Source organism: Dicentrarchus labrax, unplaced genomic scaffold (assembly GCF_905237075.1).
Source record: "Dicentrarchus labrax unplaced genomic scaffold, dlabrax2021, whole genome shotgun sequence".
Taxonomy (NCBI): domain Eukaryota; kingdom Metazoa; phylum Chordata; class Actinopteri; family Moronidae; genus Dicentrarchus; species Dicentrarchus labrax.
The window spans coordinates 40929-65211 of record NW_026136840.1 but is presented as its reverse complement, the minus strand read 5'-3'; the positions used below and the strand labels follow the sequence as shown (position 1 = coordinate 65211).

Genomic DNA, 24283 nt, shown 5'->3' with positions numbered 1-24283 from the left:
GATGCTAATGTAGTTATTGTTTGTTAAATGTTAAAAGATGAACATGAAACTTATAAGGTGAAGTTAATTTATTAACCAGCTGGTGCAGGAGTCTCCATATTCTCCCCTGCTGCTGGTTTTTATAGAGATTCACACAAAGTTTATGCCGTCAATCACCAAGCTTCGTGCGGTGGGGGGGGACTCCGTAAAGGTTACTGTTGTGGGTTTTGTGGCGGGGGGAAATTGGCTTTATGTTCGTCTGTATTTTCTTACAGTTTTTTTCCAATAGCTAACACACTAAAATGATATGCATAGCACAATTATTTAAACTGACACACAGAGAAAACTCTAAACACATTTTCTGCTTTACACACTTTTAAATGCACTGAACACAGTTCTCTGCATAAGACACAACAATCTGACATAAAGTCACATGTTTACAATTTCAAAATGACACTACATGAGCTCATTGACCAACAAATGTGCCACCTGGCCAAACAACTCAACGGTTAATGGTTACCACTTCAATCAGGAAGTAAGCACTAGAAAAAGACCAAAGGTAAGCACCTTTTTTTCTCTACACATTTTTTTAAAAGTTTTTTCTGCAAGTTTCTTTTCAGTTTACTGTTTTTGTGAGCATATTTTTGTTCACTCCAATGTAAATATATCTGCTGTGGAGATGTTGCACTGACTTGTTTGGTGAAAAATCAAAAAATAAATGTGTGTGTGTGTACTTGATTAAATAAATTACCGGTTATCATTATAGCACTGTGTGTATCTATCTTTTTTTCAATTCAGTTTTATTTGTATAGCGCCAAGTCTTAACAGAAGTTATCTCAGGACACTTTTCAAATAGAGCAGGTCTAGACCGAACTCTTTAACATTAATTACAGAGACCCAACAGTACCACCATGAGCAAGTATATCAGTATCTGCTGCCATTAGATAGACATTGTGTTGGTAAACTCAGTCTGTTTCAACAACACATCACTACAGTTAGCTGCAACAAGGAACCACCAGACACTGCTTTATTATTTTATTTTATAACATAGGACTACTGCGAGCCACAATGAGCTGTTGTACTTGTATTATATTACACTGTATTATATTATACTGTATTATATTATACTGTATATTATATGCTGTCTTACAAGTAACACTGAATCTTCCATGTCTTACAGGTGACCTGATGAAGCTCAGGTGTTCCTGGACCCATCAGAGGACAGAGACAGCTGCAGCATCAGGACAGTCTGGGTATCCAAAGGAGGACTCATCAAGATGAACACTGACTGCAGAGCTCCATCCTGCAAAACCCCGGCAACGCTGAGGAGGAAGTGGGAGGGGCCGGAGCACCATTCGCTAGGGTTGGGCGTATCGATCCTATTTATTTTACTTTTTGTTTTATTATGTATTGCACATAACACATTTGGGATACATGGCCAGTATTTGTCATGTGATTGTGAAAAATTGCCAATAAGAAATTATCAGTATCTGTATCGATGAAATTGCGAGAAAAAGACTCGGCATTGTATCAAATCCTAAAAGTGTGGTATCGCCCATCCCTACCAACCGCGTCATAATGCCGACCAATCAGAGCAGACTGGGCTTTTTGGGAGGGGGGCCTTAAAGAGACAGGAGCTAAAACCGAGCGTTTCAGACGCAGGCTGAAAAGAGCCCCTGAAGAGGCAGTATGAAAAAAACTAGAAAATTCCTAAAGAGATTTTGAGTGTGCCTGTCTCTGGCCCGTATATTAATACCATGTCTCCCTCTCTAGCACGCTAGCTAGCCAGCGCTAGGACATTGATACTACGTCATCCTCCCTAGCGCTAGCATATTAATACCAGAGAATGTCTAATAATGAGAAGTTCCACTCTCAGTAAACTTCCGGGTTCTGAACTGTTGCAGTTCCCCTCTGGTTCCACATGAGGGCGCTCACAGGATGAGAGCAGAATGAATGGAGCTCTATGGAGCTATACCCTCAAAATCCACTTTTCTCAGGATATCATTTTTGGTCTAGTAATTTGAATGTTGCATTCGAAAGGGGACGCAAAGACATGACACATTGCTGGGTGTTAGATTTTTTAGAGTCACTTATTTTCTTTAAAAAGTCTTTAAAATGTCAGTGACGTCACACACATCGTACGGCCAGAGATACCGCTTTACGGCGAGCCTCGAGTCTCTTTGTGCTTCCGCGCTTTGCACTTCCTTTTCTCTCGAGGCATCGACGACACAGACGTAACGATCGGCAGATAAAAGTACCAGCAACACAAAAAGAAGTTGCTATGTTAAAAAAAAAGAACTTGGGCGAAAAAATCGGCCTTAACATTGTGGTCGGGCTTCGGATGCCACGATGCCATCAAGCGGGATCTCTGGTCGTAATCAGTCCTTCACTGACCAATCAGCGTTCATTAGCAGAATGCTAGCGCGTTATGGGCAACAACAACTCGTCCTGTAAGAAATCTAAAGGACATCAGAACTTGTTCATTCAACTTTCGACCTATAACCCATGTTGAACTTTAAAAACTACAATCACATCTGAGCACGAGCACGTTACAAATGTGAACTCTATCGTATAAATGTAACAGCAGTAATACGAAACGTTTTACTGTCGTCTGATGCATTACTTACATGTCCTCACTGACTGAAGCTGACAGAATCATTTGGCGAGTTAATCAGCGTAACGTTACATGTTAATGCTACCTAGCTACCTCGCTACCCTAACCTGCGTTGGCGTCGGAGGCAACGTAGTTTCCACATGTTGTGAACTGAGCGGTAAATGAACGTGCAGAAGAATTTTTTTAAACAAAAGCCGGCATATATTTTTGGCGGGCTGGAAAATCGCGTTCACGTGTGTTGCGTTCGTCACGCTCATCCCGCTCGCCATTTCAGGTAAGTGTTCTAACATCAGTGTTCCTTTTGGGACAACACTAACCATCGAAAGTGGCACTACGGCAGTAAGTGGTCAGTGCACATTAGCAGTGTACTGACGGAAGTATGCAGAATGAGACACAGCCCAACTCTCTAGCAAGCTGGCTAGCATTAGCATATTAATACCATGTCATTCTTGTTAGCTAGCTAGCTAGCGCTAGCTTATTAATGCCTTAAATACTCCTCTCTGTATGTGTATGTAGTCATGGCGACTCCATGTCGTGTTGCACAACTTCCTCATACCTTACCATCTTAACCTGGGTGTAAACAGGAAGGGCTACAGAATAAAGCTGTGTCATTATACTGAAGATATCATCAATATGTTTTTGTGATCAGTTTATTGAGATTTAAACACATTGATATAGAGATGGAGTTTGTTAAAGCACAGAGAAAGTAAATGAATATCGTCTCAAGAGTCTGTTAACAAATGAAATCCACGAGCAGACAGAAAACGATACATAGGAGTCTTCGTTTCTCAATATCTGTTAAACAGATCAAAGATCTTCACAACCAAAGATCAGAGTCACAATCCAAACATCACAAACTCAGGTGGGTTAAATACACAGAAAGTGTTTTACTTTGAGATTTATTTAGTATAAATGAAGATAAGCAAAGGCAAAGATGTACCTCTTCCTGAATGTTCAGTTGGAATAAAGTTGAATAAAGTTTGTGAATAAAGTAAAGTCTCTTTACTTTATTCTTGAATTTCCCTCTGGATTAATTAAGTATCTATCTAAAGTTTTTTTCGTTGTTTGTTCTTCTGTCACTCGACAGCAGAATTCCTTTTGACCTGCGTGTACCGGGCGATACTTATTTATGTAACATGAACGGGTGTGGCCTTTGATCTCAGTAGGCAATAATCCAATAGTTACAATCCACGAGTAGGTGTGCATCTGTGAGAATCAAGAAATGTGTATCCAACCGGTTTTAGGCTTCAGTATGTCTGCGTCATCCAAGGCTACAACTATTTATTATTTAGTAACGTCTCTGGGCCCAGTCCAGGTGATATCGGGGCCTGATGGCTCTCCTCATAGACACACATCATTTTAAAATAAGATGATCATCTAGTTTCTAAAGTCAAGGTTCAGTTACAGCTCTGTACTGTGAGATATAAAACAGTGAACTGACATTGACTATTAATTAAATACTGAATTTAAAATGTTGATAGCTAGACATATTGATCACATCTCTCAATAAATAAAGTACAAGTACAGTAATATTAATTAATTTATTTAAAGCTGCAGCCTGTAGAATTTACATTGTATAAATAAGCAAACTTTATATTTCAGTTCTTGTTCATTTGTGTTGAAACATCACTTTTATTCATTTAAAACTATTGTTTGAGTATCTGTTGCAGGATTTTCAATAAATATCTTTCTACTTAATAACTTCAATTTATTTTCAGAAACTCGTGAACAATCGATAAATATCAATACTCACACGCTACTCATTTGGCATCGATTTCCTTAAACAAATATCGATATCAACTAACAAATCAGAATTGGGGGTACATGCATCACTTTCAACTGTTTTGGATAGCTTACTTCAATTACTATGTGCCGAGTCGCCCCCGTACCTGGCGGCATATTGAGCTGGCCCGCGTCACGTGACAAGGAAACTATATGAACGTCAAACGTGCGACTCAGCCGGCCCGGTCTTCAGCTGTCAATATCATAAAAGCAATAAAAAGCCCCAAAATACTTAAATTAACTTAAATAAATAAATACATGTAACAAATTTCTACTAACTCTGTTATTACTGTTCTGTTATCTGTTATGTGCTTTACAAAGTTAATGTTAAACACCTCTCTTGTTTCTGCTCTTTGTTACTTCAGTGAAAGGGTACAGTGTTACATGTTTACTTCAACATACAGGGTTTTTTTAAAAATAAGTGAGGAAAGTGCAAATGTGCTTGTTTTTGTTCATATTTAATTTATTTCATTCATAATTATGTTATTTATTTTACTTTTTGTTTTATTATGTATTGCACATAACACATTTGTGATACATGGCCAGTGTTTGTCATGTGATTTGCCTTAAGTGTAATAATATTTTGATTGAAAAAAAATTGCCAATAAGAAATTATCAGTATCTGTATCGAGGAAATTGTGAGAAAAAGACTTGGCATTCTGTCAAATCCTAAAAGTGTGATATCGCCCATCCCTACCATCCACGTCATAATGCGGACCAATCAGAGCAGACTGGGCTTTTCGGGAGGGGGGCCTTAAAGAGACAGGAGCTAAAACCGAGCGTTTCAGACGCAGGCTGAAAAGAGCCCCTGAAGAGGCAGTATGAGAAAAATAATGTGTTTTTTGAACATTAAAACATCTAACCTGTTGTAGTAGAGCCACAAAATACAATTATGAACCTGAAAAGGGACATAATATGACTCCTTTAAATGAAAACTGCTCTGAGAATCCCAAGACATACTTAGATTATCGCCCTGCTGGCACAGCTTCAACCACTGTACAACTGATTATACTCACATTACATTACATGATGTCCAAACAATAAAATCTACTTAGATGTCTTTATGCTGATATCAATGCAGACCACATGTACCAAGGTGTGAGTCCCGATCTTGAAGTCTGAACAGTTTCTTTTATTCATGGTGACTCCATGTCGTGTTGCACAACTTTCTCATACCTTACCATCTTAACCTGGGTGTAAACAGGAAGGGCTACAGAATAAAGCTGTGTCATTTGTGGAGGTGGGCGTGGTTTGCGCTCAGCTGCAGGAGGGAGAGGTGTGGGGAAGGCCTGGGAGAGTGGCACCAGGTGAGTTGATTACCTCACCTGCCAATGATTGTCTGATGACTCTACCTTTTATCTTGGCAGTAGTGTGCTGGATCCGGGGAGACACACGCCGAAAGACAGGCCTCTGGGCGGAAGCTGCCGCAGCGGTACAGCTGCGTTTTGTGCCTCAAATAAAGAGTTGCGTGAACCGACAGTCTGGTCCGGGAGTTTTGTGTGCTGGGAACCCCGTCTGCACGGCTTGCTACACTGGCGCCCAACGTGGGGCAGCACACGGAAATGTCCGATCCACAACCGCCCATGCAGCAGCCTCCACAGCAGCCGCCTCCGCAGCCGGTCCCGCAGCCGCCTACGGAGCAGCCATCACAGCTGATCACACTGCTGGGAGAGATGCTGGGGCAGATCACGGCAATACACAGCCAGCAGACGGCAACAAATAGACGGCATTTGGAGGCACTCCAGAACCAGGCGGGGAAGCAGAACCAGCTGCTGGAGGGGACTGCTGGCCCGGTCGGGGGCACAGTCTCCATCCCCTCCATGCTCCTCCTTTTCCGGCATCACCATGCACCGGATGACAGCGGCGGATGACCCCCAAACCTTCCTCGAAATGTTTGAGGCGACGGCGGAGGCCTGTGGCTGGCCGGCGGCGGAGTGGGCCGTGCGCCTGCTTCCCCTGCTGTCAGGAGAGTCCCAGACTGCGGCGCTCGGCCTGCCAGCTTCTGCTCGGGGGGAGTTCCGGAACGTCAAAAGAGCCATCCTTGACAGGATGGGTTTTTCCCCCGAGGATCACCGCCGCCGGTTCCGGTCCGCCACACTGGGATCCTCTGACCGTCCATTCGTCTTTGCGCAGCAGCTGAAGGACGCTGCCACCAGGTGGCTGCAGCCGGGAGGATCCAGCGGTGAGAGGCTGATGCTGGAGCTGGTGGTGCTGGAGCAGTTTGTGGAGGGGCTCCCGACCGGAACCGCGGAGTGGGTGCGGTGCCACCGACCGGCGGATTTGGAGGCCGCCATCACCCTCGCCGAGGATCATCTGGCTGTCCACGGTGGGGACCGAGCTCCGGGAGAGGCGGCCCTCTGCACCCGCCCGACCCGTGCCGGCGCCCCGCAGGAGACCTCCACCTCCGCTTACCCCCCGACTGGAAACTGTTGCCCGGCCTCTGCCTCTGCCACTCAGTAACCAAACCTCTTCTCTCTCTCCTTCCCAGGGTCCAGCCGCTACGGGTGCCGCTCTCGGCCCACAGAGGGTTCCTCAGGCGTCAGGGCAGGAGTGTTGGCGGTGCGGGCAGCCCGGGCATTTCCGCAGGGAGTGCCCTCTCATGGAGGTCGGACAGGTGGTCCGGGTTGCTGGCCCACCAACACCCTCCCCCGGTCCAGGAGGGACATACAGCGTCCCGGTAAGGATCCAAGGGGGTATACATCAGGCAATGGTGGATTCGGGCTGCACGCAGTCTATAATTCATCAGCACCTGGTTCGACCCGGGGCTTTGGTAGAGGCATCGTGGGTGGACATTAGATGTGTACATGGGGATATTCACAGATACCCGGTTGTACCCGTGGAAATTAGATATATGGGTAAAAAGCATATTGTTAAGGCTGCGGTTAGTTCCCGCCTGACGCACCCCCTGATTTTGGGCACGGATTGGCCTGGGTTTAATCGATTAGTGGGGCAGTGTGCGGGGGGGTGCGTTCACGGCCGGTAGGGACATGGGATATGTGCGCTGTGCTCAGTGGTGACGCGAGGTTGTCCGACGCTGCAGAGGGGGAGGGGGATCTGTGGTGCCTCCGCCAGAGGCTCCACAGGTCCCCATGTTGCGCTCCACGGAAGATTTTCCACTCGAGCAGTCTCGCGACAATACTCTACGCTTTGCCTTTGACCAAGTGATCAAAATTGATGGTCAGTTGGTGCACCCTGACGCAGCGCAGACATATCCGCATTTTGCATTGGTTAGGGACAGGTTATACAGAGTGAGTCGTGACACTCAGTCAGCAGAGGAAATCACCCAGTTGTTGGTGCCGGGAAAGCCGCCGGGAAACAGTTTTCCAGGCGGCTCATTATAACCCAATGGCGGGGCATATGGGGTATGAGAAGACACTTAACCGGATAATGGCCCGATTCTATTGGCCTGGCATTAGGGCAGATGTACGCCGCTGGTGTGCATCTTGCCCGGAATGTCAGTTGGTTAACCAACCGCCATCCCGAGAGCGCCTTTGCGCCCATTACCACTCATGGAGGTTCCATTTGAGCGTATTGGCATGGACCTCATCGGGCCATTTCACCGGAGCGCACGAGGATATCGCTTTGTATTAGTCCTAGTGGATTATGCAACTCGATATCCGGAAGCAGTGCCTCTGCGCACAATCTCTGCAAAGAGTGTGGCACAGGCACTGTTCCAGGTCATCTCCCGAGTTGGGATCCCAAAAGAAATCCTAACGGACCAGGGCACCTCGTTTATGTCACGTACACTCCGGGAACTTTATGGGTTATTGGGCATCAGGTCAATTCGGACTAGTGTGTACCACCCTCAGACCGACGGCCTTGTCGAGCGTCTGAACAAAACCCTGAAGTCCATGATCCGTAAGTTTGTGCACGATGACGGCCGTAATTGGGATAGGTGGCTAGATCCTCTGTTGTTTGCAGTGCGCGAGGTGCCCCAGGCCTCAACGGGATTTTCTCCCTTTGAACTGCTGTTTGGCAGGACACCACGGGGGGTTCTGGACCTTGTTAAAGAAAGCTGGGAGGAAGGTCCAAGCCCAAGTAAAAATGAGGTTCAGTACGTCCTGGACCTGAGAGCAAAACTCCACACATTGGGCCGGTTGTCACGGGAGAATTTGCTCAGGGCCCAGGAGCGTCAACAGCGCCTGTACAACAGAGGAACTAGACTCAGACAATTTGCACCGGGAGACAAAGTACTTGTATTACTCCCTTCTTCCAGCTCCAAATTACTCGCCAAGTGGCAAGGGCCCTTTGTGGTCACACGGCGAGTGGGTGATGTCGATTATGAGGTTGGGCGTTCTGACAGGGGAGGTGCAGCACAGATTTACCATCTCAATCTCCTTAAAGCGTGGAGAGAGGCGGAGCCTGTTTCTCTGGTGACCACGGTGAAAGAGAGAGATGAGTTGGGGCCTGAGGTCCCAAATTCCACCAATCCTGCCTCACTCCATTGTGGTGACCATCTCACACCGTCCCAGAGAGCAGACGTTGCCGCGTTGCAACAGCGTTTTGCTGACGTCTTCTCCCCCCTGCCAGGACGCACAAATCTCATACAGCATCATGTTGAGACTCACCCGGGCGTGACAGTGCGTTCACGGCCCTATCGGTTACCTGAACACAAAAGAAAGGTGGTTCAGAAGGAATTGAAGGCCATGCTGGAGATGGGGGTAATAGAAGAGTCCAACAGTGCCTGGTGTAGCCCCATTGTTCTGGTACTTAAGAAGGATGGGTCTATTCGGTTCTGTGTGGACTATCGCAAGGTGAATGATGTGTCACGGTTTGATGCTTATCCGATGCCTCGGGTCGACGAGCTCCTGGATCGGTTAGGCACTGCTCGCTTTTTCACGACACTGGATTTAACCAAGGGCTATTGGCAGATTCCCTTGTATCCAGAGTCTAAGGAAAAAAACGGCCTTCTCCACTCCGTATGGATTGTACCAATTTGTCACACTTCCTTTCGGGTTGTTTGGGGCCCCAGCCACTTTCCAGCGTCTCATGGACCGGGTCCTGCGTCCGCACTCTGCGTATGCGGCCGCCTACTTGGATGACGTTATCATCCATAGTAACAGCTGGCGGGAGCATGTGCAGAGTGTGGCGGCGGTGCTCGAGTCACTGAGGCAGGCGGGGCTCACTGCCAACCCGAAGAAGTGTGCAGTTGGACGGAGGGAGGTACGGTATTTGGGGTACCACTTGGGCAGTGGGCACGTGCGTCCTCAGGTAGACAAGACAGCAGCAATTGCAGCCAGCCCACGGCCCAAGACCAAAAAGGAGGTGAGGCGGTTCCTGGGGCTGGCAGGTTATTACCGGCGGTTCATTCCGCACTTTGCAGACTTGACCAGCCCCCTGACCGACCTCACTCGAAAGGGTGCCTCAGATCCGGTCCAGTGGACGGAGCAGTGTCAGCTGGCGTTTGAGAAGGTAAAACAAACCCTCTGTGGGAAGCCTCTTCTTCACACACCTAACTTCTCTCTCCCCTTTATCCTGCAGACTGACGCTTCGAACAGAGGGCTGGGGGCCGTTCTGTCCCAGCAGGTGCAGGGTGTCGACCGCCCGGTGTTATACATCAGCCGGAAGCTGTCGGAGAGGGAGTCTCGGTATAGCACGATCGAGAAGGAGTGCTTGGCGATCCGGTGGGCGGTCGAGGCTCTGCGTTATTACCTGCTGGGGCGCTCGTTCACCCTCTGTTCGGACCATGCCCCCCTCCAGTGGCTCCACCGCATGAAAGATGCCAACGCCCGGATCACTCGGTGGTATCTGGCCCTACAGCCATTTAAATTCAGGGTGGTCCATAGACCGGGGGCGCAGATGGCCGTGGCCGACTTTCTCTCCCGCTCCTATGGGGAGGGGGGGAGTAGGTTAGGCCGGATGACGCCCCGGCCTAAATCGGGCGGTGGGGGTATGTGGAGGTGGGCGTGGTTTGCGCTCAGCTGCAGGAGGGAGAGGTGTGGGGAAGGCCTGGGAGAGTGGCACCAGGTGAGTTGATTACCTCACCTGCCAATGATTGTCTGATGACTCTACCTTTTATCTTGGCAGTAGTGTGCTGGATCCGGGGGAGACACACGCCGAAAGACAGGCCTCTGGGCGGAAGCTGCCGCAGCGGTACAGCTGCGTTTTGTGCCTCAAATAAAGAGTTGCGTGAACCGACAGTCTGGTCCGGGAGTTTTGTGTGCTGGGGGAACCCCGTCTGTAGCACGGCTTGCTACATCATTATACTGAAGATATTATCAATTTGTTTTTGTGATCAGTTTATTGAGATTTAAACACATTGATATAGAAATGGAGTTTGTTAAAGCACAGAGAAAGTAAATGAATATCGTCTCAAGAGTCCGTTAACAGAAATGAAATCCACGAGCAGACAGAAAACGATACATAGGAGTCTTCGTTTCTCAATATCTGTTAAACAGATCAAAGATCTTCACAACAAAAAGAGCAGAGTCACAATCCGTACACTTCTCAGGTGGGTTAAATACACAGAAAGTGTTTTACTTTGAGATTTATTTAGTATAAATGAAGATAGGCAAAGGCAAAGATGTACCTCTTCCTGAATGTTCAGTTGGAATAAAGTTGAATAAAGTTTGTGAATAAAGTAAAGTCTCTTTACTTTATTCTTGAATTTCCCTCGGGATTAATAAAGTAACTATCTAAAGTTTTTTCGTAGTTTGTTCTTCTGTCACTCGACAGCAGAATTCCTTTTACCTGCGTGTACAGGGCGATACTTATTTATGAATGGGTGTGGCCTTTGATCTCGCTAGGCAATAATCCAATAGTTACAATCCACGAGTAGGTGTGCATCTGTGAGAATCAAGAAATGTGTATCCAACCGGTTTTAGGCTTCAGTATGTCTGCGTCATCCAAGGCTACAACTATTTATTATTTAGTAACGTCTCTGGGCCCAGTCCAGGTGATATCGGGGCCTGATGGCTCTCCTCATAGACACACATCATTTTAAAATAAGATGATCATCTAGTTTCTAAAGTCAAGGTTCAGTTACAGCTCTGTACTGTGAGATATAAAGCAGTGGACTGACATTGACTATTAATTAAATATTAAATTTAAAATGTTGATAGCTAGACATATTGATCACATCTCTCAGTAAATAAAGTACAAGTACAGTAATATTAATTAATTGGTAACACTTTATAATGAGTACACACTATTAAGCATTAGTTAAGCATGAATAAATACTGAATTCATAATTTATAACGCATGAATAAACATTAGTATGTAGTTTATGAACACAGTTAAAAATGTTTTATTCATCATTGATAAGCACATTAGTTATGGATTAGTAAATACTGAATTCATCATTTATAAAGCATGATTCTGCTGTAAATAGTCATTACTATGTGGTTTATAATCACAGTTATAAATGTTTTACTCTTCATTGTACTGTACATTTCTGCATGCACTTGCACATCCACTATTCAGACATGTATTAATGATTAGTGACTGTGTTAGCAGATGTTCTATAAAACCCACAACAAATTCATTTTTCTAATGATGGCCTATAAACAGTGATTAATGCAGGAATTCACAGTTACAAAGAATTTACTACTCATTAATTAAGTATTTTACGCGAGCTTATCTAAAGTGAGCACTATCTATGGCTTATTAAGCATTTACAAATGAGATATAAAGGCTGACAATGCCTCGAGACTCACAAATTGTTCAGTTATCTTAACAGACGAAGGAGAGAGCACGTCATCAACGTGATGACGTGCTGAGAGCGGGATGTTACGTCATATTTACGTTAACTCTCAGAAGTTTCTGACAGTGCAGCCAAGAGGAGCATGGAGAAGCACATTGGAGTCGGCGGCCGTCAGCGGCACTAGTGGAGAGTATGTGTCTTTGTTTGGTAGCACACATTATGGTTGAAAGATAACGTTAGCTTGTCACTTGACACTAATGACTAACGTTACCGACCCGCCCGCGGTGGCTAAGCCGACCTGCCGCTGCTAGGCCCTCACCTCGCCCGGCTAGACGAGACTAGGCTAGGTCGGCTTAGCCACCGCGGGCGGGTCGGTAACGTTACTAACATTAGTAACGTCAGTAACGTTAGTAACGTTAGTCGGGGAGCGAGGGCAAACACCTGCAGCTGCTGACAAGCTAACGTTATCTTTCAACCATAATGTGTGCTACCAAACAAAGACACATACTCTCCACTAGTGCTGCTGACGGCCGCCGACTCCAATGTGCTCCCTCCATGCTCCCCTTGGCTGCACTGTCAGAAACTTCTGAGAGTTAACGTAAATATGACGTAACATCCCGCTGGGATGCTCAGCGGGAGCTCAACGTACACGTCCCAAACAGATAAGATCACAACAATAGCATGTCTTCATAAACCACCCTTGTTCGTCTTCATACAATATGTTGGGAAGTTGCAATAAATATCAATACAATATGTTCTATATCCCTTTGTGTTGTTTCTCTTCTTCGTCTGTTAAGATAACTGAACATTTTGTGAGTCTCGAGGCATTGTCAGCCTTTATATCTCATTTGTAAATCCTTAATAAGCCATAGATAGTGCTCACTTTAGATAAGCTCGTGCAAAATACTTAATTAACGAGTAGTAAGTGCTTTGTAACTGTGAATTCCTGCATTAATCACTGTTTATAGGCCATCATTAGAAAATGAATTTGTTGTGAGTTTTATAGAACATCTGCTAACACAGTCACTAATCATTAATACATGTCTGAATAGTGGATGTGCAAGTGCATGCAGAAATGTACAGTACAATGAAGAGTAAAACATTTATAACTGTGATTATAAACCACATAGTAATGACTATTTACAGCAAAATCATGCTTTATAAATGATGAATTCAGTATTTACTAATCCATAACTAATGTGCTTATCAATGATAAATAAAACATTTTTAACTGTGTTTATAAACTACGTACTAATGTGTATTCATGCGTTATAAATGATGAATTCAGTATTTATTCATGCTTAACTAATGCTTAATAGTGTGTACTCATTATAAAGTGTTACCAATTAATTTATTTAAAGCTGCAGCCTGTTCTTAAATTTACATTTACATTTAACAAGCAAACTTTATGTCAGTTCTTGTTTATTTGAAACATCACTTTTATTCATTTAAAACTATTGCTTGAGCATCTGTTGCAGGATTTTCAATAAATATTTTTAAATTTTTTATTTTCAGAAATTTGTGAAACAATGAGGTCTCAAAAAAGATCACATATGTTATGACCCGGCTCGTTTTGGAGAGCAGTAACACATAATTGGGATTGGAAATGAGGTGGAATGCGACAACTGGACAGGTTCTGGTTAAAATCAGTTGTTTAATTAACCAAGGAGAGTGCGCTTGCACAAGGAAATATAACAGAAAGAGGCTAAGACACATAAGCTCACAAAATACAATGGACAAAAACAAACTAGCAGTTATTCTGCAACTTAGAGGTCTCAAACAAAAGAGTGTCCAACTCTTGCTACTCTGAATCAAACTAAACAAATTACAAAGATTTCAAAAGCACTGACTGAAACCACTCAGACAGGCAACAGCCAGGCAATACTAAAGAATGTAAACACTCTTAATTCTTTCTAGGCTAACATAATGGTATACAACCAACAGCGAGGCAAAGTGATCACTGGTTCACAGCCACCCTGAACTGTGGGCACACAAACTATTTAAAATGCAGCTGGAGTTGATTGAAGACTCCCGGTTGGTAGGTTTGGTCGAATCACAGCCACACCAATCACAGATGCCAGCGAACAGCAACCAGAAAGTAGGCGGTCTCAGCTCCAGAAAGACCAATCCTCAACAGGGGATCACACAGCTGGATTTGCATAGTTTGCATAGTTTTTTTGTGATTGTTGCAGGCGAAAATCCTTTATTATGCAGCATTTTTTCTTAAACAATGCGATGGAATATGCAGGATATTTATGCAATTTTATGCGATGAAATTGTGGGAACTTGCAAAAACTGCTATTGATGAAAAAGAGATAAAAAAGTGATTCCCCCAACGTCCTGTTCTCACTAGGCTACTACCTTAATGTAAAGAGTCATTTCTTATTACTTCCAATGATAAGCTACATCACAGAAAGTGCTGGGAATATTTGAGTTCTCCTCTTGTTTTATTTCAGACCTTAATAAACACATGGCTCAAACTTACAAAACATTGATGAGTCAAACAAGTTCTGTAGCTTTACAAAAGGAATATGCTACAACTTCTGTAAAAATGAATAAATAAAATATAAAAAAATAAAAAGTGTGCTTCCTGTTTTACAGAGATAGCTATACAAAACAGACAACTTCTGTTAAAATAACTGTAAGGTTTTTGAAACGAGTATGATTTAACCCACTGGTAACAAAAAGTGCAATCTCACAACTGTAAAGTTGCAACTCCTGAATGAAACTACAACAGTCCACTGTGAAAATGAAAGCTATAACTGCGTAGCCTCTAACACTGGCCAATCATTCGCCATCCTCATCCTCCATCCCCTCTCCCTCATCGTCCATCCATCGCGGGGTTTGCAGCTTTTCAATGATGTTCACGTCGCGTAATTACGTCACTTCATAATGTTCCCATGGCAACAGGGGGAAATGGCTGCTCTTGTGTGAAGTAAACGCAACATTCTGCTCTGCTAAGATATATGTGACTTTTTTGCAACGAAAATGCGGGGATTATGAAATCATGCAAGCCCCGCACATTTTGTGCGGAAATTGGCAATTTATGCGGCGAAAGTGCGGCGTATTTAAAAAAATGCAAATATGCGGACTTTGGCTGATTGTGCATTGAATTATGGGATCGCATAATCGTGTTTTTCTGGAGGGACTGTAATACACACTAAACGGCAGCAAGCGGCGGCCGTAACAACATAATGCTGATCTTAAATCAGCCCAGTGTGCTGCAGGCGCATCACGTGCCATCGTAACACGTGCGAACCACATCATGAACATTTCACGTGAATCAGATCAAAATCGCCATGCGGCGCTTTCTTCCTGTTGCCAGTAGGTGGCGCTATCACTATATCTGAATGTTGTATCTGTATTTAATAGACATGTTCAGGGCGGGACTCCTATCAAACGTGAAGTTTCATTGAGATTGGACGTTATGAGGATGTGTTCAGGGCGAGACTGTTATAGAATATATGACATTTATTGGAGATTGGACGTTGCACACTGAAGTTGAGTACTATATGTTCTGCAGGCACACTTTTCGACGTACAGTCACAAATAGCACAATTTTTCATCTACAGTTTGTTTTGACTGTACTGACCAATTTTGAAATTGATCCGATATACTATCTCGGAGGAGTTTGTTCAAATAAAACATGAAATATTGCCAAAAATTACCAAAAAAATTATAAATGGCCGACTTCAACACCACACCACGGACACGCCTCCAATGTACATGCATGGCGTGGCTAAGCCATTTTACAACGGCCATCTACAGGACCAAGGCAATACCTTAGCCTTCGCCACGACTGAATTTTTGCAAAGGTTTATGAGTTTTCTGGCATGTTTAGCCCCGAAAAAGGGTTAAGACAAAAGCAGATATTCGCCTGGATTTTGCTCCATTTGTCCACTGGAGCGAGCTGTACGTGTGAAAGGAGAATCATTTTTGATTAGTTAAAAGTGAATACAGTAAGATCTGTAAGATCTAAGACTGTGAGGGCCGTTCCATAGTTTGCAATGTTATCTTCCTCCTCCATTGATGCCTTTAAAATCTGTCTAAAGACCTTTTTTCTTAAACATCTTAATTACCATCATGAAGACATCCATCACCACAATCTGGTTTTAATTTTTTTATTATTCATTTTTATTGTCTGTGCTGTTTGTGTGATGATTATATTTATATAGTCAGTACATGACTAAAGATTGCTCGAGCAGCGAAGGCAGGACGGAAGGGACCTTGAAACTATTCGGTTAGTCCAAATTTCTTTATTTCCCTTTTTCCCCCAAGCAGTGGATCAGTGCAGCTAGTTTACAGTGAGGATCAGCTCGGCCCAAACCGAAGGAAACAACAAAATAAAAATGAAAAACAAGTAGACACAACTTAGGAAAAAGGTAACTAGAGGTATCAAAAATAACCTCAACTCTGCTCCGGGCCCTTTTAAGCTTGGGGCCCCTGGCAGCTAACAAACTGTCTCCTGCTCACCAACATCCTCAAACGTATTCTCCCCTGGAGAACCCTCAACTCCTGCTTATATGTGCGGTAGCTCCTCCCACCACAGGAAGCAACAATTAATAAAACAATTAACCTTTAGCATTCATTTATCTAAATACCCAATAGTTAAGTTTTATAGGTCAACAGTAGAAATAACTCACTACACATATTAAAAAGTAAAATAGATCCCAACTATTCAATACAACAAATCTCCTAAACACCTCCTAAATCTCCCCCTCATCTATAATACACTTGGCACATATATATAATTCAGTACATAACACATTAAATGACTTTATATTATTATTGTTAGTTTGCCTAAAGAGCTGTGATAAAGGAGTGGAGCAGCTGATTGAATTTGTGATTCTATTAATTACTGTATAACTCTGTGGATTATATTACCATTACCATGTTCAGTACAGTTCTTTTAATATCATTACACACTATTGTCACATATTCTCAAACACTCATGTCTGAATGAAGCTTCAGAGGGTTGTCAGTTTAACAAACACACTGGTGAAGTCTGTGCACGTGACAGAGAGTCTGATAGTTTCCACTGAATAAAGAAATGATCACAATTACTGAATACTAGGAATGTTCTGTGAACAGCATCCAAATTCATTTTCAGAAATTAAACAGCAAACATAACTTTCATTCAGGATGTTTCCAGGCTCACTCAACTAAAACTGACACACATTAAACTAAATATATTTATAGCCTCCTGACAAATACACATAATTTCACCATAAAGACAATCTCTTCATAATCGTAACTTCTCCACAGAAACAGTTACAACAAAAAGTACTGATAGTTGATGCAGACAGAGCTTGGACTCCATTATCCGTTAATGTAGCAGGTGGCTGTGGCTCAGAGGCAGCACACCCAAATGCAGTACCCGTTCACAGGCAGTCAGTTGATAATGACCTTCATCAACAAACAGAGCAGGAAGAGTGTTTAGAGTCTTTTGCAGGAATTGAAGAGCCGGCAGGTGAGTGTGCACACACAATGGTATGTGTGGCAATACACTCAGAGTCTCTGAACCACAGAGACTCACAGGAGAGGAGATGGTCGAACTCACGCTGTGTAGTCGTCGTGGGGAAACACCAGACAGCCCGGGAGAGAGGCAGACGGAAACCAGGAATGGAGAAACCAAGCGTGGGAGGGATGGTCAGAAACAGGCGGGGTCGAAACCGGGAGATCCATCCGAACAATGCTGGAACCTGGCAACGTGTGACTGGTGAGGAGCAGTTTATGAACCCGTTTGATTGGTGGTCAGGAGCAGCTTGCGTACACAGGTGAGCAGATTGGCTGATGTGGAGGCGTGGAGCAGGGGCAGGTTAGTGGAAAATAATTGAGATGGCAGTTGGGAGTTGAACAGGTGATGAGGAAAGCAGACTGTGACTCTCTCACCAGCGTTGTGCTTCTTCATGATGGAGACAAGTTGAATTTAACCTTTTTAAACAAACTGCAGTCAATGACAGAAGTATTCTATATCTTTCTAAACCTGATTCTCTATTCTTCCCCCTTTTTAAATTGTTTTGCCTGTTCATCTTTGACCCTTTTCTTTCTTTCCTCCCTCTGGCCTTGCAATGAAATATACAGTGTAATGATCTGATATTCTGTCGTTCCAGACAACGAGATCAGAGATTTCAACCTTTCTGGTGAGGACCAGATCCAGAGTGTTATCTTTATTGTGTGTCGGCTCCCGTACGTGCTGCTCGAGTTTGTTGTTCTGCAAAATAGGATAAAACTCATCAGTGAAGGACTTCTTTGTCTGATTGACCCAGATATTGAAATCTCCGGTCACAACGATGCTGTTGTAGTTGTTGAAATGTGCCAAGAGATCTTGAAACTCATCCAGGAAGGCTTTAAATTTGTCCCTGTTGTACCCCGGTGGGTGATACACGTTGATGAATGGGACCGGCTGGTTCCACTCATCATGTTCCAGAACTGTGACAACATATTCAAAGGTTGTTATGGAGTCAAACTTATTTTGTTTACTCTTCAGCTGCGGTGAGAACTGAATCGCTACCCCTCCTCCCCCTTTGACCTTCTCTCACCTGATAATAGTGATGGTAATCCGGTGGCGCAGACTTTGACAGGACTCTGTCTGCATTGTCTTCTTGTAACCACGTCTCTGTTGTGAGTAAGACGTCCAGGTTGTTTTTTGTTATGAGCTTTAAGATCTTTTCTGGTCTTCTTTTTTTATTCATTGAGCGAACATTAAGCAGTGCCACTTTTATCGCTCCAGGAGGTCTTTGCATGTTCTGAAAATGTAGTTTAGATATAATGTAGATGATGATATTGTATTGGTCCTCACTCCGCTCATAGTCCCAGTCTTTATCGTCCCTATCTGTCTCCTTATCTCCCTGATCACCCCCTCCCTGCTGATCACTTCCTGTTCCACCTTCTTGTTCATCCTCGTGTCTTTGATCTGTTTGAGCTTCAACAGAAGTCTGCTGGTTTCCACTCTGGTCCCGAGCTGGATTTGAACTCTTGTTTTCCTCGTGTTCTCGTTGACTTTTATCCACCTCTTCAATTATCTTCCTGTGAATAATACAAGTGAGAATACAGCATCAATACCCAAAGATCAATGGTGGCCGAAAAACTAATTTTACTTTATTAATTTAATTAATTAATTTCTATTACAACTGACCTCTGACTCTTACCCCAACCGACAGTCAGAGTTGGAGTGGATCAGGTCATGCGCACTGATTGTTAGTGTAAGGTTAGCCAGAGCTAGACTAGCTATCATTTGATAAAGCCAATAGTCAACTAGTTGTCATATTTCTGATATTACTGTATTGATTATAATATATAGGCACATATATATCTATATGTGAACAGCGGCTTGTTAAACTCTAACAGAAACAGCAGTAATGATTGTGAATCAGAACCAGCAGCAAGGAGACTGAACCTTTAGTTCATTTATTCCAACACAGTGTAACATCACACAGTCTGGTTGTTCAACACTCGGAATAAATAACTTCCAACTTAACTGAAACTGATCCTGACTGATCGATACGATGGGTGATTGATAACATTAACAGTTACTCACTAATTAACTGGATACAAACTGGCTCCTCTTCCTCCTATTCGGGCCCTTCTGGGTCCGCCGTTCCTACACTAGCAGTGCAGTGGTAAGAAACTTCCTGTGTTGGTACTCGGTATCGGCTGATAGACTAAATCTGTAGAGGTTGTTTAAGTTTTCACTAGTGTGTTGCTCTGTGGTTGTTGTGGTGTTCTTAGTGGGGCAGTTAAGCAGTTTCCACTACCAACGTTCAAAACCTTTTTAAATCTGTAATATTTAAATGAACCTGCTGTGCTCTGTTTCTAATGTTTGTTTCATGTAAATGTAACCGGGTTGAAATTATATCTTTACTTTTACGGTTGAAATGTCACCAAATCCTGATAAATATTGTTTTCTATATGTTTAAAATGTGTTTTATTGCCTATATTCATGCTTAAATGTTGTATTCAGACCAAGGTGTTAATACCTGTACTGTCACTTTAAGAGGTCGCAGGCCTTTTGCCGTCATTCAGGTGCTTCTCTCAGTCCGCGCCAGACTAGCTGAGAGGAGGTAATGTATTATTTTGCTCGTCATTTCTGAACATTTATTTCGGTTTTTGGACAATGCAAACTTTGTTTTATGCATGTATAAATGATAGTTTCTAGGTTGTGAACATGCAGTTAATGTGTCAATGGAATATAAACTCTGTAAACAGACTTTTTGCAAGCTTTAAAGTAGACATGTTTCCACATGCTAGTCTACAGGGGTTTCTGTATGTTTATCTGTTAACAGGAGCTTGAGACCTGTGTGCTGTGTGGAGGAGACTGCATGGTACAGAGCCTTATGTGTTTTTCTCTTAATTTGTACAGACAAATCTACCATCCTGCCTTCATTAAAAGAGCAACCAGCAGCTGGTCGTGGTCCGGGTCCTTTCTTCATTCAGCACAACATAGAACACAACGCAGAATATACAAGGGTTAATGGACGTGCATCCAATCTGATATGAACTGTTAAAGACAATGCACGCCCATTACATAAATCACAGAAAACTTCATACCTGATGTTGTCAAACTGTTCTCTCAGTGTCTGGCAGGACTCGAGAGTGGTGTCAGCTGTATCTCTCAATAATTGGCTGGCTTTAGTCACACGATTATTTTCGATCAGGTCTGTCCAGTTGTCGATCTCATGAAATTTAGATACCAGTCCAATAGCTCCTCCTACAAACTGATGATGAATATGATCAATACATGATTCATTTTCAGTAATATCAGCCTCAAAGGAAAACAATTATCAAAATCACAAAAACAACAAACCAGTAATAAAAAATATTAATAATTCTATATAATGTTCTGTGTAATTTTCAGACAAAGTGTGTGTATAGTTACTGAATCTTACTTTGTATTCTCCTTTCAGGAGTCCAGTTTTAGACATTTGTTCAATCAGTTGTTTAAGTCCATCTAACAGTTCGGGCTTCAGGTGGACACTGTTGATCACCAGCGATCGATCGTTATGCATGTGGATGGTGATCTGCCCCTCCACTTTACTTCGTCTGGCCATGGCTTTCAGAACCTCAGCCATAATGTGTCGGTCCACTTTATCCGGGTCTGTGGAGGAACTCTCCGTCTTCAGTTGCTCAAACAGTTTCTGGATTTCTTCTCTTATTCTGTTGCTCTCCTCTTTTGTGTCCTGCATCTCTTTCATGGTGTTGCTGTTAAAACTATCTAACAAACTCCTCGATGACTCCAACTTGTGGGCCAGAGTCGTCAGATTCTCTACACAGAGCTCCTTCTGTTCGATCAAGGAGAACATCTGGTCCAGCAGCTGGTCAGCAGTGGCCATGGTGGAGGTCTCTGATCCCTGATTCTCCATACAGAGAACAGAAAACTGATTAAGTCTGAAAGAAGTCAGTCAGAGGACATTTTGAATTATTTGGTGCAACTAAAAACATCTCCATGACACCTGAGTACACTCATGTCTAAAAAAAAATCATGTCTATTTTTATAATTCTCTTTTTTTAGATTTCATTGCAAAAAAATGCATAAAAAGCTGTTAACATGCAACTTTTTAAAAACTTAAATTTAGGAAATTTACAATCCCAAGACATACCTAGATTATTGAACTGCTGGTACAGCTTCAACCGCTGTACAACTGATTATACTCACATTGATGTCCAAACAATAAAAATCTACTCTGATGTCTTTATGCTGATATCAGTGCAGACCACATGTACTGAGGTGTGAGACCAAACATACAAATTATAGGAAAACATGATGATGATCATATTGTGAGTATTATTCAGTGCCCTGTAAAATCCAGGTCAAATATCAGAGTTTTTAGGAGTCCCGATTTTGAAGACTGAACTGTTTTCTTTTATTCATAGCGACTCCATGTCTGGATTTTTTTGCACCACTTCCTCATACCTTACTGCCTTAACCTTGGTGTAAACAGGAAGGGCAACAGAATAAAGCTGTGTCATTATACTGAAGATATTATGAACATGTTGATCAGTTTATTGAGATTCAAACCCATTGATATAGAGATGGAGTTTGTTAAAGCACAGAGAAAGTATTTATATATGTTAAGAGCAGAGTCACAATCCATACACTCTCAGGTGGGTTAAATACACAGAAAGTGTTTTACTTTGAGATTTATTTAGTATAAATGAAGATAGGCAAAAGCAAAGATGTACCTCTTCCTGAATGTTCAGTTGGAATAAAGTTGAATAAAGTTTGTGAATAAAGTAAAGTCTCTTTACTTTATTCTTGAATTTCCCTCGGGATTAATAAAGTATCTATCTAAAGTTTTTTATCGTTTGTTCTTCTGTCAGTCGACAGCAGAATTCCTTTTACCTGCGTGTACAGGGCGATACTTATTTATGTAACATGAATGGGTGTGGCCTTTGATCTCGGTAGGCAATAATCCAATAGTTACAATCCACGAGTAGGTGTGCATCTGTGAGAAAATCAAGAAATGTGTACCCAACATGTTTTAGGCTTCAGTATGTCTGCGTCATCCAAGGTTACAACTATTTATTATTTAGTAAGGTCTCTGGGCCCAGTCCAGGTGATATCGGGGCCTGATGGCTCTCCTCATAGACACACATCATTTTAAAATAAGATGATCATCTAGTTTCTAAAGTCAAGGTTCAGTTACAGCTCTGTACTGTGAGATATAAAGCAGTGGACTGACATTGACCATTAATTAAATATTGAATTTAAAATGTTGATAGCTGGACATATTGATCACATCTCTCAGTAAATAAAGTACAATTATAGTAATATTTATTTATTTATTTAAAGCTGCAGCCTGTAGACTTAAATTTACATTGTGTAAATACAAAATAAATAAAAAACTTTAAATGTCAGTTCTTGTTTATTTGTGTTGAAACGTCACTTTTATTCATTTAAAACTGCTGCTTGAGCATCTGTTGCAGGATTTTCAATAAATATCTTCAATTTGTGCATTTATTTTAAGAAACTTGTGAAATGTGGTTCAATAAGATCAGATAAAGCTGATCATAAAATCAGCCCTTTCCTGTCTATCTCCAATTGTCACTATCAATTAAAGGCAATAAAAGACCAAAAAAATTAAAGCTGCAAGCAGCAATGAACGGGCCCTCGCACTCGGCGCAGTAGTCTCAAGAGTCTGTTAACAGAAATGAAATCCACGAGTAGACAGAAAACTAAACATACACATTCTGAGCAGAACTACAGGAAGGATTTTAGACTTTTTATGAGCTGAGGAGTCTTCGTTTCTCAATATCTGTTAAACAGATCAAAGATCTTTACAACCAAAGAGCAGAGTCACAATCCGTACACTTCTCAGGTGGGTTAAATACACAGAAAGTGTTTTACTTTGAGATTTATTTAGTATAAATGAAGATAGGCAAAGGCAAAGACTTACCTTTCCTGAATGTTCAGTTGGAATAAAGTTGAAAAAGTTTGTGAATAAAGTAAAGTCTCTTTACTTTATTCTTGAATTTCCCTCTGGATTAATAAAGTATCTATCTTAAGTCTTTTTGTCATCTGTTCTTCTGTCAGTCGGCAGCAGAATTCCTTTTTACCTGCGTGTACAGGGCGATACTTATGTATGTAACTTGAATGGGTGTGGCCTGGGATCGGTATGCGATAATCCAATAGTTACAATCCACGAGTAGGTGTGCATCTGTGAGAATCAAGAAATGTGTACCCAACAGGTTATAGGCTTCAGTATGTCTGCGTCATCCAAGGCTACAACTATTTATTATTTAGTAACGTCTCTGGGCCCAGTCCAGGTGATATCGGGGCCTGATGGCTCTCCTCACAGACACATCATTTTAAAATAAAATGATCATCTAGTTTCTAAAGTCAAGGTTCAGTTACAGCTCTGTACTGTGAGATATAAAGCAGTGGACTGACATTGACTATTAATTAAATATTAAATTTAAAATGTTGATAGCTAGACATATTGATCACATCTCTCAGTAAATAAAGTACAAGTACAGTAATATTAATTCATTTATTTAAAGCTGCAGCCTGTAGAATTTACATTGTATAAATAAGCAAACTTTATATTTCAGTTCTTGTTCATTTGTGCTGAAAAATCACTTTTATTCATTTAAAACTATTGTTTGAGTATCTGTTGCAAGATTTTCAATAAATATCTTTCAACTTAATTACTACTTAAAAACTTCAATTTATTTTCAGAAACTCGTGAACAATCGATAAATATCAATACTCACACGCGACTCATTTGGCATCGATTTCCTTAAACAAATGTCGATATCAACTAACA

At 42.4% G+C, this 24283-nt stretch overlaps 2 protein-coding genes across 3 annotated transcripts; one reads left to right on the top strand and one right to left on the bottom strand.

Moving 5' to 3' along the window:
- The first annotated feature begins 6220 nt into the window (after nucleotides 1–6220).
- Nucleotides 6221–10496, top strand: LOC127360052 (uncharacterized). Its single transcript, XM_051394306.1, has 5 exons — nucleotides 6221–6531; nucleotides 6596–6701; nucleotides 6864–7052; nucleotides 9857–10275; nucleotides 10406–10496. The coding sequence occupies exons 1-5, from the start codon at nucleotides 6221–6223 to the stop codon at nucleotides 10494–10496; spliced, it is 1116 nt and encodes a 371-aa protein (XP_051250266.1).
- A 5667-nt stretch (nucleotides 10497–16163) lies between these two features.
- Nucleotides 16164–23982, bottom strand: LOC127360053 (uncharacterized). 2 transcript variants are annotated; one of them, XM_051394307.1, is made up of 4 exons: nucleotides 23414–23982; nucleotides 20906–21404; nucleotides 20568–20734; nucleotides 16164–19046 (listed from the first exon to the last, which is right to left on the bottom strand). In XM_051394307.1, exons 2-4 carry the CDS (start codon nucleotides 21377–21379, stop codon nucleotides 18497–18499), a joined length of 1191 nt encoding a protein of 396 aa, XP_051250267.1. In that variant the 5' UTR covers nucleotides 21380–21404; nucleotides 23414–23982; the 3' UTR covers nucleotides 16164–18496. The 2 variants fall into 2 exon arrangements, with proteins under 2 accessions (XP_051250267.1, XP_051250268.1); XM_051394308.1 differs by having other exon boundaries at nucleotides 20906–21373.
- Nucleotides 23983–24283: the final 301 nt, after the last annotated feature.

Excerpts from the sequence above, each read along its gene's own strand:
- LOC127360052 (XM_051394306.1), top strand. The coding sequence starts at position 6,221 with ATGCACCGGATGACAGCGGCGGATGACCCCCAAACCTTCCTCGAAATG. Across the intron at positions 6,532-6,595 it reads CTGAAGGACGCTGCCACCAG|TTTGTGGAGGGGCTCCCGAC; the intron begins GTGGCTGCAGCC and ends GTGCTGGAGCAG. Across the intron at positions 6,702-6,863 it reads GGATCATCTGGCTGTCCACG|GGTCCAGCCGCTACGGGTGC; the intron begins GTGGGGACCGAG and ends TCTCCTTCCCAG.
- LOC127360053 (XM_051394307.1), bottom strand. The coding sequence starts at position 21,379 with ATGGAGAATCAGGGATCAGAGACCTCCACCATGGCCACTGCTGACCAG. Across the intron at positions 20,735-20,905 it reads TCCTGAAAGGAGAATACAAA|TTTGTAGGAGGAGCTATTGG; the intron begins GTAAGATTCAGT and ends ATTCATCATCAG. Across the intron at positions 19,047-20,567 it reads GAACAGTTTGACAACATCAG|GAAGATAATTGAAGAGGTGG; the intron begins GTATGAAGTTTT and ends TATTATTCACAG.